Source organism: Ambystoma mexicanum, chromosome 7q (assembly GCF_040938575.1).
Source record: "Ambystoma mexicanum isolate Mex_15411 chromosome 7q, UKY_AmexF1_1, whole genome shotgun sequence".
In the NCBI taxonomy this organism is placed as follows: Eukaryota; Metazoa; Chordata; class Amphibia; order Caudata; family Ambystomatidae; genus Ambystoma; species Ambystoma mexicanum.
In genome coordinates, this window is record NC_090941.1 from 327,942,464 (window position 1) to 327,957,581 (window position 15,118).

Genomic DNA, 15,118 nt, shown 5'->3' on the forward strand with positions numbered 1-15,118 from the left:
TCCCATCTGGCTCCGCGGTTACTTGCAACACATGAAATGGGACATGCGGAGCCACCCAGGTGAGCACTCCTCTAGCATAGGCAGAATAAGTTGAGCCCACCACAACCCCCTTCCATTTCTTCACAACTGTTTCCAACTTTTCCCGTGTCAGGTGGGTCTCTTGTAGCAGTGCGATATCTATCTTTTGCCTGCGCAAATACAGCATAACTTTGTTTCTCTTTAAGTAATTATTGAGGCCCCTGACATTCCATGTAATTATTTTAAGGTCCCCCATGGCCTGCTAGAGTTCCCAGTCTCCTCCCAACAGTGCGGACCAACACTCGTCCTTGTATCTGTCTATATAGGCTCGTACCCCAATTCAAACTACCCTTAACTACAAACAACCCTTCCCTTCTCCCTCCCACCACCCTTCCCTTCCCAAACTTCACCCCCCAAACAATTGCCCAGCTCCATCCCTGGATCTATGGCACCCCCGCATCTAGCCCTTTCTGGCAATAGCCTCTACTCGAAGCTCAGCAGGTGAGGTAGCCCTAATGACTATCCTTCTACTTCTACTGCTATTGGGGGTTAGGTGCCTATGTTCTGCCGCTCCCATTTGCCACAATCCAGATACACACTAATATCTAATTTGCCCATACAATCAAGGCTCTATATTCCAGTCCAATGTTATTCGATAGGATCAAGGACATCCGAACCTGGTGTCCGCACTACTCATCTCTAGTATGCATGAATTGTTTCAGTCACTTATCTTATTCTCCTTGAGGCTGTGCAGCATCCTGTTCCGGGCAGCCCTGCTGGTCTAGCCATGCAGTGGCCTCCTCTGGGGTATCAAAGAAAAACATTCGACTCTTGTGTAGTATTTTCAATCTTGCAGGGTACAGAAGCATATATTTCATTCCAGCCGCGCGCAACTGTCTCTTCAATGCTACATAGCTATATCTCTGCCTCTGGACTAGCATTGTATAATCCGGATATGCAGTGATGGTAGCCGAAGCCCTATCTATCGTTCCTCCTTTCCTGAAATACTCCAAAATCTTCTCGCGGACTTTATAGTTCAAAATTTTGGCGATTATTGCTCGAGGGGGCGCTCCGGGCTTTGGTTTCCTCGTGAGGGCTCTATGTGCACGTTCCACCGTGAATCCTTGCGAAAGTTTGTCAGCGCCTATTTCCTGCAGGATCATGTTCTCCACATAGTCTGTAGGATCCTGCCCTTCCTCACCTTCCGGCAGACCAACCACTCGAATGTTGTTACTTCTCGCTCTCCCTTCCGCCTCCTCCGCATGGTTCTCCAAGTTAGCCACTTGCTGCTTTAGTATATGGACTTCTTTTGCATTGTCAGTGCTGGTGGTAGTGTTAGTTTTGACCGCACTTTCCAGGGTACTTGTTCTGTCCGCCAGCGCCCTGACATCCTGTCGTAGCAAGTTTACATCTATCCCCACCGCATCGATCTTAGCCTCTAGGGAGGTCCTTAAGTCTGCCATTGCTATCCCCCAGGAGTTCTTTAGTTCTGTTATGGCGGCCAGTATATGGTGATTATCAGTACCAGTTGGGCGTCCCATGGATACACCTGCGTCCGCTGTCGCCGATGCGGCTGGAGACTGCTGCGCCTTGGCAAACGCCTTCATCGTAGGTTGCTTGCTCTTGCCTTTGACCACTTGTCCAGTCATCTTGTGGTTCAGGGCGCACTGCTCTATCCATAGCACAGCAAGCCCACTGCTCTGTTCCACTGTAACTTTTATGGGGCAATACCGGTTTCAGTAATTAGTTCGGGTGCTCTCATGGATACCTGCGCACTGAGCGATGCACTCAAGTGGGTTGCATCCCCCCACGCAATTCCACACCTTGCGCCAATCAGATTGCGCTTTTGGGGTACAATCTCTATGTTGTACAGGTTATTCACCTCGATTGATGCAGGGAGCCCTCTCCTTTTCCTTTTCTCGCAAACACAGCCCTCCAATCCACCTGCTTTAGGCACTTCAGTGGGCCCCTTTATGCCCAATGGCTGTTATAATTGCTGCCTGACCCCAGGCCTCCGGTCTCCTCTATGGCAACACCAAGGGCCGCTGCACTTCGTTCCCACAGTGCTTCTTTACCGGTGCCTCCCCTCCAGCTGGCTTGCCGTGAGGAGGAAAGAACATATCAATGACGGCAATCCGATTTCCGTTTCCCTTAAGTACCTTTTTTTTATTGTTTGTGGCAGCAGGATACTATCCTTCGTTCTGCAGGCACTGTTATGTGTGATGCTGGTGCATCCAGCGACGATGGGGGCCCTCCCCCATACATCGCACCGGAAAAACAAGGAAATGTGTTTCAAAAGGTCGCACAGCTCCCCTATTGTGCGCGGCCCGGTGCCCAGCTTCACTGGACTCGATGAGTCCCGGCACTGTATCGGGTGTCAGTATATGCTTCCCAGGCGCCCGACACCCGTTCCTCAGGCCTCTGCTCTATCAGCGAACACACGGCAGCTGTCCGCTGCCCCGGCTTTCAGCTGCGCCTCCACCTTTCGTACGCGGCGCATGCACTGCGTCTGCGCTCGCAGGCAGCAGGGTGCTGCTCACTCGTTCCCCACGCTGTTGGGGGGGCCGCAAAGCTTCCAGTCACCGGCCCCCAACTTCTATATGCACGGCTTCCACAGCAACAGTGCTAGCACACACGCTCTTCTGCTCCTCTCAGGCTGCGCGGCCACACGCCCGGTCGCAGCCACCCGTTCAGTCGGCAGACCGACTTTAGGCAACAATGTGTCCCGATTCACGCTGCATTCTCTCCTTCTGGATCGCGTCCGAGGCCGCTCGCCCATTGTTGTCCGCCATTTTAGAAACAACATGTCAGGGTCGCCGAACGTTCCATCTCTCGTTACAATGTTACTGCTCACCCGATCAGCTCTGTATTTCCAGCGGTGGCAGAGACACTGTTCACACGCCTATGATTCAATTATTGAGGTAGGATGGTCGTTTTCAGTATGTGTAAGCACGGATCAATGTCGGATCTTCGGAGCAGCTCCCATCAGGCACGACCTGTTACATGGCCAGTTAGCCACGCCCCCCCTTCAATGTCCACCTTGATGCTCCCGTGGTTGCCTTTGGACTCTTCGCAACGTTTGCAACACTCTCCCTCACCATTCATCCCTCTGGCCCGACGCACTCTGCCGGACATACCCTGGATGCCCTAATTTCTTCGGACATTCCTATCTCCAACCTTCTCACTACTCCCCTTTACTGGTCTGATCATTCCCTTCTGTCCTCTCAGCTCGACCTTTTAGGTCCCCTTACTAAGCCTCCGCCTTCACTGCCGGTCTCCTTCACCGTCATTCGACAATGATCGAGTGTCATTTGATGCCTGTTACGCTCACCTGGTATCCACAGGGACGCCACCCAGCTGGGTTACTAGCTGGTATGCTTCTCAGCTTTGCCCTGATGTGGTCCCGGCGGAAGGTTCTGCCTGAAAATACAGGAGGACTGTGTTCAAGACTGACCGACTGGGGTAAGTATCCTCCCTCCACCCCCGTATGATTTTAGTCCCCCTGGCGCCCTCTCCTCACCTTGTGGTAGAATTAGGCGTGCTCTCCATCCTGCCTTCTTTGCAGGGGCGCGTTGTCTTTCATGGGCGAGTGCGGTCCAGTTACTTCACTGAAGCCGGCCCGTTTGATATTGTTCAGGTAGGTCTTATTGCTGTTCTTTAGTTTTGTTGCTATCCTGCATGCCTTTCTTTGTTTAAAATGTATCTTTTTTCTCCCTTAGATATGCAGCGCTTCAGCGCGGAGAACTGGCTTGGTTGAGCCCCGCTGGTAAATGATGGCGCATTAAGAGTGCTATGATGCGGTAAGTAAGCGCTATGCGCAGCGCTTCAAAGTCTTGCCTTTGCTAACCTGTGTTTTCCTTCCTTGTAGGTTGCGGTGTTCTTCAGCGTGAGTGGAATGTCCGGAGTGGTGCCAGCCGAGAGGCGACCAGCCAGGTAAGCCTTTTGAGCAGTTCGTAATTTGTAAATGTCTCTACTGCTTTCTTTAATGTTGCCTCTATCTTCCTTTTCAGGTTGTTCTGTCCGGGAGGCGTGCAGATTCGAGGAAGCTGTTCTCAGTAGCTGCGAGTGGTTAAAGATGAAGACTGCAGGTAAGATGCTGCTGCTAATGATGTTCCTTTTGTCTCCTTGCAGGTTCTGCTTCTCCGAGGTTTGAGGGAATAGCTGGACACGGTGAGCGTCACGTTGCAAGCTGCAAAGTAACGCGAAGCGTGTTGTCTTGCTCGGGTGTGGTTTAAATAGCCCCAACAAAATAGTCCAGGTAAAGTAGTCCCTAGGCTACCACACCCAAAACACTAGACCGCATAGCTTGGTTCTTAGGAACCAAGCTATGTGGATGCCTCCATGTTGGCTGACAATACAATAAAGTAGTTCCCAAGAACATTGTTTTTCATGGTGTATGAGCCTGGCGCCATAGGCTTTTGAAGAGGATGTCAGGCTCTAGAGGCCCGAGTCCTGACTCCACCTGGCCAATGGGTTTGCCAGAGGGGGTTTTGGGCGAGGGTCGTGACAATGCCTTTGCCTCCACTTACATTCCCCCTCCCACTTCTTCCTCTGACTCCCACACTGACTCTGCTCTTGCTAATCTTCACCTTTCTATCACTACCACCCTTGATATCCTTGCCCCTGTCATGAGGATCTGAATGAAGCCTACCTTCAAGTGCAACAGCTGGTACGGCTCTGACTTAACCTCTCTGAAAGGCTACTCTCATTAACATGCCCGTCGAGCCCAATGTTCTCTTTGGCTAGGCCGTCGAGGACGCCTTGAAGACAGCCAAGGAAGAATATGACACTCTAAAGTCATTGGGACAATTGTCCAATAAACCTCCTGGCCAAAGGGGAAATGTAAATTTTCATCGCTCACGCTGACAATTCTCCCAGAGGGGTTCCAACTACATCCAAAGTCGGGGAACAGTGTGGGGAAATAATCAAGGCCAAGCCTCTCAGAATTACCAGAGAGGACCACATAAATCTTGCAGCCAAGGAAGGGGTTCCTCCTCCAGAGGTGGTACCCCACCTCAGAAACTATGACATCCCGCTTTGGGTGCCCTTCCATGCCTCTCCAGTAGGAGGGCGCATTTCCAACTTCACCCAAGCATGGGAGGGAATCCCCTCAGACAGATGGGTGCTGTCCACCGTAGCAAGAGGATATTGTATAGAGCGCCTAGAGCAACCCCAGAAGAACCCCCACGCCAAAAGACCCACTCCAAAGAAGACCAGCGCATCCTCCTCGAGGAAAGGACGCCATCGAAATCGTCCCGGCCAACCAGGTAAACAGGGGTATTTATTCAACTTAATTCCTTGTGCCAAAGAAAGATCTAACTATGCGCCCAGCATTAGATGTGCGCCCTGCAAATAAATAGGTCAAGCCACAAAAGTTCTGCATGACTACACTACAAGAGGTAATCCCTCTACTAAAAAAGAAAGTTGGATTACATGGGAACGCCAGATATGAAAGATGCCTATTTTCATATTTCAATGTTCCCAGCGCACAGAAGATTCTTGCGTTTCAAGATAGCGAACCAGCACTACCAATTCAAAGTGCTGCCCTTTGGAATAGCATCTCCTACAAGGGTATTCACAAAGCTACTGGCGGTGGTGGCAGCACACCTGCGCAGGGAGGCAATCCCAGTGTACCCTTTCCTGGACGACTGACTGATTACAGGGAGTCTCCCCTAATTTGCAGGCAAAACATTCAAAGAACCATCAACCTTCTCTTTCAATTGGGCTTCTCCATCGAGAAAAAAATCAAGCCTAGTGCCAAGCACAACCAAACAGTTACTAGGAGCTGTCTTAAGCACACAAGAGGGATTGGTCTTTCCGTCAGAGGAAAGAGTCCAAAACATGTTACTGCAAATACTGCATTATCAGGCCGGCCGCCAGATAAAAGTGCGCAAAACAATGCGTTTGCTAGGTATGATGGCATCTTGCATTTACCTGGTACCTCACGCGCGCCTGCGCATGCGACCCATGCAGGAGTGGTTGGCAAAACAGTGGTCTCAGGCAAGTGGTCAATGGGACGATCTAGTGGTCATTCCGCCAACACTTGTACAAAATCTTTGCTGGTGGACAAGAAAAAATCTGTTGAAGGGGAAACCCTTCTACGATCCGGAAGTACAGGCGATTGTCTCAACAGATGCCTCACTCGCGGGGGGGGGGCTCATTAACTTCACCACACAGCTCAGGGTCTGTGGTCTCGTGCAGCGGCACAGAACCACATCAATCTGCTAGAACTACTGGCAGTATTCAAAGCCCTTCAGGCATTCGAAGTTCACCTAGCGAACCAATCTGTCCAAGTCCTGACAGACAGCACTACAGCAATGTTTTACATTAACAAACAGGGGGCACACGTTCTCCAAATCTGTCCAGGCTTGCGCAACAAATGAGAAATTGGCACTCAAACGGAAGATATTCCTATTGTCCCAGCACGTTCCAGGATAACTCGACTCTCTGGCAGACTCATTGAGCAGAGATCCCCTACCAGAAGAGCATGAGTGGCAACTACACGCAGGGGTCGTAGAACACATCTTCTCCCAATGGGGTTTCCCCACAATAGACTTGTTCGCTACAAACTAAAACAGTCAATGCTCAGACTTAGCATCCAGGTTCCCCATGCCAGTCTCCAAGGGGAATGCCCTATGGATGAACTGGTCAGGGAAATTTGCTTCTGCTCCCCCCCCCCCCCCTCCCCTACTCCAACACCTCTCATGAGGAAGGTGGTGAACAAGATACACAAGGAACAGGTGACGCTCATCCTAGTTGCTCCTATACAGGCAAGGCAACCCTGGTATCCACATCTGTGCAAACTGGCCATGGTCAATCCTGTGCCTGTACAATCTGCTCACTCAGCACGGGGGACTAACAGTTCACCCTCAACCTCACTCAGTGAACTTGGCAGCATGGCTCTTGAAGAGTTTGGACATCTTAATCTACCACAAAGGTGTATGGATATCTTGAAGGAAGCAAGAAAGCATAACACTAGGTACTGTTATTTCGACAAGTGGAGGAGATTTGTAATTTGGTGCCAGTCTAAACAAATTAACCCCATAGAATGTGCTCCATCCCACATTCTATCTTACATGCTCCACTTGCTAGATTCAGGGTTAGTATTCAACTCTTTAAAGGTCCACCTGGCGGCCTTGTCAGCCTCCACCACCTCCCACAGTAAGGTGTCGTGGTGGAAGGTGCCTGTCATCAAGGCATTCATGGAAGGGGTCAAGAGACTTCACCCTCCAATTTCTAATCCGCCGCCAGGCTGGGATCTCAACTTTGTACTTGCTAAACTCATGGGACCTCCCTTCGATCCGATGCGTAAGCCTAGTCTTAAACACCTAACTTACAAGACTGCTTTCTTAGTGGCTATCACTTCATAAGAAGAGTTAGTGAAATACAAGCATTGTCAGTGCAGGATCCTTTCTTTGTTATACACAAAGACAAGCTGGTTTTACGTACCCGCCCTAGGTTCTCCCCTAAGTTCATCTTTAAATTTCACGTAACCAGTCTATTGAGCTACCAGCTTTCTTTCAGGACCCAACCAGCTCAGCTGAGGTTAAGCTCCACACACTAAATGTGAGGAGAGCGGTCCTTTACTATGTAACCAAGACCAGACCGCTTAGACAAACAGACCAACTGTTTGTCTCCATAGCACCAGGCAGAGAAGGAGACCGCATTTCAAAGAATGCCATCTCCAGGTGGATAGTCTGATGTATACAATTGTGCTATTCCCTGTCAGATAAGAAACTGCCTTTTACGCCCAGAGCTCACTCCACAAGGAGCACAGGATCCACACAGGAGCCACTCTGGCTTTCATTGCAAATGTCCCTCTCAACGGCATTTGCAAAGCAGCTACATGGAGCTCAGTACACACTTTCACTCCGCATTACTGCATTAACACTCATTCCAAGAAAGATGCACAGGTGGGACAAGCGGTTCTAAGACAACTGTTCGCCCATGAACCTTCTCACATCCCACCACCACCTTCTAACACTGCTCGCTAATCTATGCACTGCATGTGATCTAAGCAGATTGCACAAGCCTCAGAAGGGATACATTACTCACCGTAATCGAATTTTTGATGCTTGTATCTCCTTATATTCACATGCGCCCACCCCTCCTCCCCTCGGAGAGAAGGCGCATGGATGCTTATGAGCTTGTCTGATACGTATCTGCTTGGATACAACTGTACTCGCTCTACACTTCATGCTACCTCATGTCAGAAAAATAACAATCTGAGGGACCTCGACGCATGAAGGATCATGGGTACAGTGGATGTCGCACTAGGGATAGTATTACTGGCACGCCCTGTCGACGTCCCTTTTCGAGTTTCGAAAACAACAACTGTAATACTCTGCAGCTTCCACTAGATGTGGCCCTAAGCACAGCATGTGAATCTAAGCAGATACAAGCATCAGAAATATGATTACGGTGAGTAATGTATCCCATATTTCTTTCTGCTTTTTAAAAAAGTAACCTTTTTTAAAAACATTTTTATAGCTACTGGCATACAGCGTTCCTTTTGGCTTTCGTTCGTTTGTTCATGCAGATAAGCCTGCAAAAATCCAAACAACCAACTTACTCTTTCAGCTGCCAGCATCCTGATGTTTGCACGGTCAATCTGTAAGTCTCCCCTCAAACTATTTAGGCAATGTACTGCATGTTTGGTGGTGTACAGAGCCGGTAATGGCCTTGGCAAAGCAGGGACTTGGGAACTTTTTTGGCCCTGTGTGCCCCTAAACATGGAGGTGATTGCTATTTGTATCCAGGTTGAAGGGATTTATTTTTTGGATGGGAGATTGGGACTAGCAATACCTGTGAAGCCCAAATCTTGGGCAACTCTGGAACTTTTTTGGCCTGGTGTGCCCCTAAACATGGAGGTGATTGCTATTTGTATCCAGGTTGAAGGGATTTATTTTTTGGACGGGAGATTGGGACTAGCAATACCTGTGAAGCCCAAATCTTGCATAAAAAAAGACAGCCGACACTGTGGGAGTGAGAAGGGCGAAAGTCCATTTTCTGATGCGGGCCCCAGGCCAAGCAGTTAAGTCGGATGCAGAGGATGGGGGCCATGGGATGGCAGGGGACAGTTGGGTACTGGGAGGCAGGTGGGGGCGAGGGCAAGGGGGAATCCTTACAAAATAATAGCAGCGAACTGGGGGCTCAGGTGGCCAGGAGAATAGACGTTTACTAGCAGATTCCGCACATCCTGACCCCCCTGACTGGCTTAACACTACCGCGGGTATGAAGATTTAGTTTTTCAATTTTTTTTATTGGTGGTGATGTTTTTCACATTTTATAAAAATGCTTATTGTTTGTTTTACAAAATTCAGGTTTATTTTGGTGAATGATCGTTTCATAGGATATTGGTTATTGGTAATAAAATTATGTTTTGACTTTCAGGTGAAGAATACATTAAGAGCCTGGATGCAAATCCCGAACTTGTAGACCGACTGGCGTGTGTATCTGATGAAGCGGTATGTTTGTGTTGCTTTTCCATCGGTTGATCGGACCTCTTAGGTTCACTTTTCTACTTAATTTTATCAGGCTGTAAAGCTTTAAAATGTCAGAGGATTATGTGAGGAATCTGAGGGCATGCTCACTTCTTTTCCACCTGTAGCCTCCTCTCGGGTGTTTAGTGTTTGGCAAGAATTGATGTAGTAACCCTGGCGGAGACTACACAACCCCTGTCCTCTTGGTATTGGGTAGCCCATGTATTGGTATAGGTCTGTACTACACAAGTTGGTAGTGTGACTGAGCAGCCAGACTTATCTCAAGAGGGGTAAATGTGAGCTGTAGAGCTGTAGCAATGAAATCCACAAATACAAGTATCCAAGTAACATTTACACTCAAAGGTTTTTAGTTAAAATTATTATTTAACAGTTGTTTTTAAATAAGCATTCTTTAAAAAGGGCAGTGTATCCAGCAACCAAATACACTTTAAAATACTTGTTCGGAATCAATACAAAGTTAGTAGATACTTTAGAGATGCTTCTTACACACTTCCTACACCCTGAGGTGACTTCACTAACTAGGACAGTAATTGCATTTATATATCACTAGTGCACTTTGTAAATTCTGAGTTCGCTAAAAGGAAAGGTTAAAGGAAAGATGAAGCTTAAAACTGGTTCTCGGAGCATGTGAGCACTTTAAATCTCCCAATGAAGTCTAGATAAAAAACCTTTCTCAGCAATATTAGTTTAAAACCAATGTATCACCTATGAGGGACAGTAAGACTCAGTCAAATGGAATAGAAGAGTCTGCAGGGAGCCAGGACAGCCAAAGTCTATGGAGCTGAGGCACTTCTTAGATAGAAAAAAGGTCTTGCACAAAGTTAGTTTGTTGAAGAAAAATCACTGTAGGGTCACAAGCTGTTACACTTGTGAACGTTGGAGCTGAGATCAACTCTAGTAAAGCAGCTACTGCAAGTCTCAACTGAGGATATCAAGCTACAGACAACAAGTTAAGTACCCCAAGTCAGAACAGTACCTTTGGTTAGAAGAGGGTCCATCTGGTTTCTGTCTGGTTGCAGCGATGCATATCCTGTGTTCCTGGGCCTCAGTCGTGGTGACAAGAGGGAGGACGTCTGGGGACTCCTGCAGAAGCAATTCGGAGGTCGGCGGCAGCTACGGGCTCTTTTCGGATCTGCAACACTTCGCGATTTCAGCTCTCTGTAAACAGCACCACCACGGATCTTGGAGACAGGTCGGGCTTCCTTCGCGCCTTGAGTCCTGCACTCTGGTGAGGGCACTCAAGCTCTGGTCGTCCTGCTTCTAGATGGTCCTGTGGAGACTCCTGGAGCTTTTGACCGGTTTACAGACGTTGCACTAGACTACGGATTTCTCGACCCCTGGCACTCAGTTCCTGCAGCAGCAAAGAAGTGCAGCCAGTTGGGGGAAGGTGTTCCAGTGGAGTTTGTCTCGGGGTTAGTTGGTCCCACCAACCCAACAGAAGAAGTCGTCCCTTCCGTAGATTCTCTTGTCGATCAGAAAAAGGAGTTTCAGCATAGCAGCAGGGCTTCACCGGGCAAATCAAAGGTCCAGGAGGATGAAGCAAGCTTCGTTCACGGTTTCTTCCTTTGGATGTCCTTCCCAGTGGTCGACTGTCTTCAGTCCCAAAACCCTCGCCTTTTAAGCAGGTTTCTCCCATTCATGCACAGCCTAGCTGTCACTCAAACAGCAGGGTGGCTGTCCTGTAACGACAGCCAGCCAGCTATTCAGGACTGGGAGCATTCAGGCATTCCTAACAAAGGACAGGGAGGTTTCGGGAACCTCTCACTTCTTGCCCTTCCAGACACACTAGAGTCAGAGGCGGGTTTCAGTACTGAAGCCCGCCAAAGGTAAAACGAACGAAGGGCTTAAACATGGTTTGGCGCACAGAGTAAAACCCAAGAAAGATCACACAAACGGAAAATGGCGAAAAAAGACGACCAGGGCAATTTTGACAAAATGGTCACCCATGGGTGCTATACTACAGCTGAGGATTCAGCCTGCGGTAGAAAAGCACAATGGTAGGAAAATTTAAACCACTGCCACCAGCCAATTAAAGTAGTGACGGTAACATAAACATTTTTACATGAGTAAGTAGGAAAAGGGACTACTACGTAACCCTCTAGCACTCCTGATTAGATGGGGAGTGCTGGACCTACAAAGAGAAAAGGTGGGTAAAGTCAATTTCACTTTACTATTCTTGGGAACAGTAGTTCTCGCATGAAAAGGTATTTAACCCTTAGGAGAAATCTAAAGGATTTCTCTGTGACACTGCACTGAAGATGTGTGTCACCATTCAAAAAGTTGATGCCTATGGATTTTGTCAGACTCCAAAAACAAAGGAAACACATAATCCAAATCAGATTAAAACATACAAGAGAGTGAGACAAAGGGCTCACTCATTCCAGGGTTAAAATTTTAAAGACCTAAAGTCCAACAAAAGAGCTTGGGATCTCTAAGGTTGAAGGGAGTTAGCACAGAAATGATAATTCTCCCTAACAGATAGGTAAAGGCCATCACTTGTGGATTCTGACCCTGGGGCTGGATATACAAGGGAGGATCACCTGGGAGAAGGGGACTTGGGGAGATAACGTCCTTAAGTGAGACATGGTATGCACCATTTCCCTTTCACAACAAACCCTCCATCCCTCAAGTCTTTATAGCCTTTGTCAGCCCTTTCCCTGTGCTTGCCCCAAAACACACTAGGATGCTACTGGGATGAAGAAGAGGATAACTAGAACACATCCTCATTTTATTAATGCAGACACATATCGACCCCACGCAAGTACTGAGACGAGGAGGAGGACAACACGAGTAAAGCAGGACTACTACTTTAATGATGAGCTGTCTAGACCTTTTTGGAAGACTCATTGAGGCAGGAACATTAAAAGCCAGAATAAAGAGGGAAATGGAGTCTGCTGTGAAGCTCGACGAAGCAGCCAGGAAAGCAACTCCAGGTCAGCGGTGTGCCAAGGGGAATGCTTGAGACCCGTGTGCAGATGCAGAGTTTATGCAGCAAGAAGCTGGGAGCAGTCTGTGAGAGGGAGACCGCCATAACCGAGCAAAGTGGTCACAGGAATCCCGACCTGCAAGTGGAGCATCGCTGGCGAGCCACACCACGAAGAGCTGCTGAGAGAGGAAAACCAGGTAACACACAGGAAAGCAGAGACCCGTGGAGGCAGAGACCTTGCAGCGCCATAAGCTCTGACCGGTGAGTGTGGGAGACACCGGGATGGCAGGCAAATATGCGGTGAGCATGCTTTTGAATGCTGAACGAAATGAAAACCATTACAAGTACTTTGAATAGCGAACAAACTGAAAAGTCATTATAAACACTTTTGAATGCAGAGCAAAAGCAACTTTTGAGCACTCGTGAGTGGAGTGAAATTAATGGATACTACGAACTGTATTTTGTGAAACACAAGTATTGGCAAAGTCAGTTTAACACCCAGAAGGGTATGGTATGAGAAACAAGTGCTAGCCAAGCCAATAGAACACAAAAACCTGCATGTATGCTAAGAGAAAGCAAGCATTGGCAAGAACCAAGAGAAGCCAAGAAAGGGGGCTTGGTTGCATGACCTGTAATGGGTGGACCGTGTGGTCCAACAACTGTGCCTAGACTGAGGGCCCCTTATGGAGAAGCCATTGAAAGTATTGTGAGGAACCTGACGGTATTCTCCCACCCACTCCCTCAAGATCTTCCATTAGGTGGCCAGGGAAGGGCCATCGCTTTTGGATCCTGACTCTGGGGGTGGACAAGCGAAGGAGGATCACCTGAGTGGAGGGTTACGAGAGATTGGAAGGAGGATACCCAAAGGAAAGACATGGTATTTCCCCAGTCCAAAAAATACCCCAACCTACTCTCCCTCAGCCTTTATGGGGTATCTCCAATCTCCCCTCCCCATTTTCAACAAGTACTGAGACGCGGAAGAGGCAACTAACATCAGTAAAGATTACCCATAGGCATAACATGGGGAAAGTAACGGCAACCTACCCTAGAAAGAACTTACGTTGTCCCACTCAGTCAGGCAGGATCAGGCAATTTAATAGTGAACACTTAACCCTGACTCCACGTGACTGTTTTTTTCACTATAAAAGGTGTGGTTTTACAGAGATGGATGAGCGAGCTGGGGAAGCATTTTGGACCAGAGAGGCCACAAAGCTGGGAGTTGCAGGAAGAAAGATCCGGAGGAGAGCGGCGTGCTCGACCCTGGCCCTTTGTGTAAGGAGGGCTGCAGCGTGGCTGGGGAGCCGTGTCTCCTGAGAGCCGGAGCGAGGCAGCTGGCAGAAGCCGTACAATTGCTTGTTCCTTTGGGCCGTGTGCCAGTCCCAAGGGTGTTTGATCGGCAGATGGTGAGACCCGGACCTCGATCCAAAGTATCCCGGAGCGACTGGTCACCAGCGCTACGCTACCCAGTGAGTTTTGCATGACGGAGAGAGAAACACGGGAGCGTGGGGGTGGCTGGAGCGGGAAAGGAAGGAAAAAGCAAGATTGGTAAAATGGCACAAGGCAGAAAGCAAGGACTGTTTTAAGAAGAATTGGGGAGATTATTGGAAGACAGAGTGGCAAAGTATAGTCATATACCATAAGAAAGTCTCTAGAAATGCTAGGCTGCATCTGCTCCAACTTTACGTTGCACAGAGGGCATATCATCTGACGCCAGCGGCGATAGCAAAGTTCAAAGGAGTGGGTAATCGGACCTGTCTTAAATGCAAGGAAGAAAACCTAGGCATGATACACATGTTTTGGGAATGTCAGAGTATACAGGAATTTTGGAGGCATGTGGCAGAGCGGCCCCTGGAGGCATTGACCTTGACATCCAGTCCAAGGAGGCATGCATATTGGGGCTATTCAATAGAGGCACTAACAAAAAACCATGGGGAAGATTAAAGATCTAATATGTGTTGGCCAAACGCAGCATAGCTATGCAGTGGAAATCTACCAATGGGCCGAGCATCAACAGATGGTGGGAAGACCTGAGGAAATGGTCAACAGCAGAAACAGGTGGGGGCGGGCAAAGGCACTAGGGGAGCAAGAACCTGGAACAGACATACTGCAGTGGATCGCCCTAACGGTAACATTGTTCCATCAAAGTAATGGCGTAATGCTGCTCAAATCATACAGGATGGAGCTGAGGCGAGTGTGTAGCAAAATGGGATCTAAATGTTGCAAGATTATACTCAGGCAGTTGAGGGTGGGGGGAGGGGAAGTCTCTCTACCCTCTCTACTCTTTCAGTAGTGGGTGGACCCACATACACCGGTGATCTGAGCGGAGCGGCGAGCGGAGCTAGAGGCGAGGTAGAGGCAGTCATCGGCAGTCTCTCTACCCTCTCTACTCTTTCAGTAGTGGGTGGACCCACATACACCGGTGATCTGAGCGGAGCGGCGAGCGGAGCTAGAGGCGAGGTAGAGGCAGTCATCGGCAGTCCGCGGTCATGTCCGCGGTTCGCAACCCGCCTACGATGAAACCTCTCGTATCCAGCGAAGAGCCTACGCTCTCTACACTCCTAGAACCCCAAGAACTGCAAGAAGTAAGTTCAGAGTCCACTTCGGAGCAAAGACTCCTTAGAAGTAACTTCAAAATTCCTGGTGCGATGGTGGCGGCGGCGAAACCATCTGG

At 48.8% G+C, this 15,118-nt stretch overlaps 1 protein-coding gene across 2 annotated transcripts in view; it reads left to right on the plus strand.

Moving 5' to 3' along the window:
• Window positions 1–15,118, plus strand: part of DIS3 (DIS3 homolog, exosome endoribonuclease and 3'-5' exoribonuclease) — an 859,785-nt gene that overhangs the window by 87,173 nt on the left and 757,494 nt on the right. For both annotated transcript variants that reach the window (XM_069639429.1, XM_069639430.1), the window contains one exon: window positions 9,412–9,485. In XM_069639429.1, coding sequence (XP_069495530.1) covers window positions 9,412–9,485 — 74 coding nt within the window. The remainder of the gene's footprint in view (window positions 1–9,411; window positions 9,486–15,118) is intronic.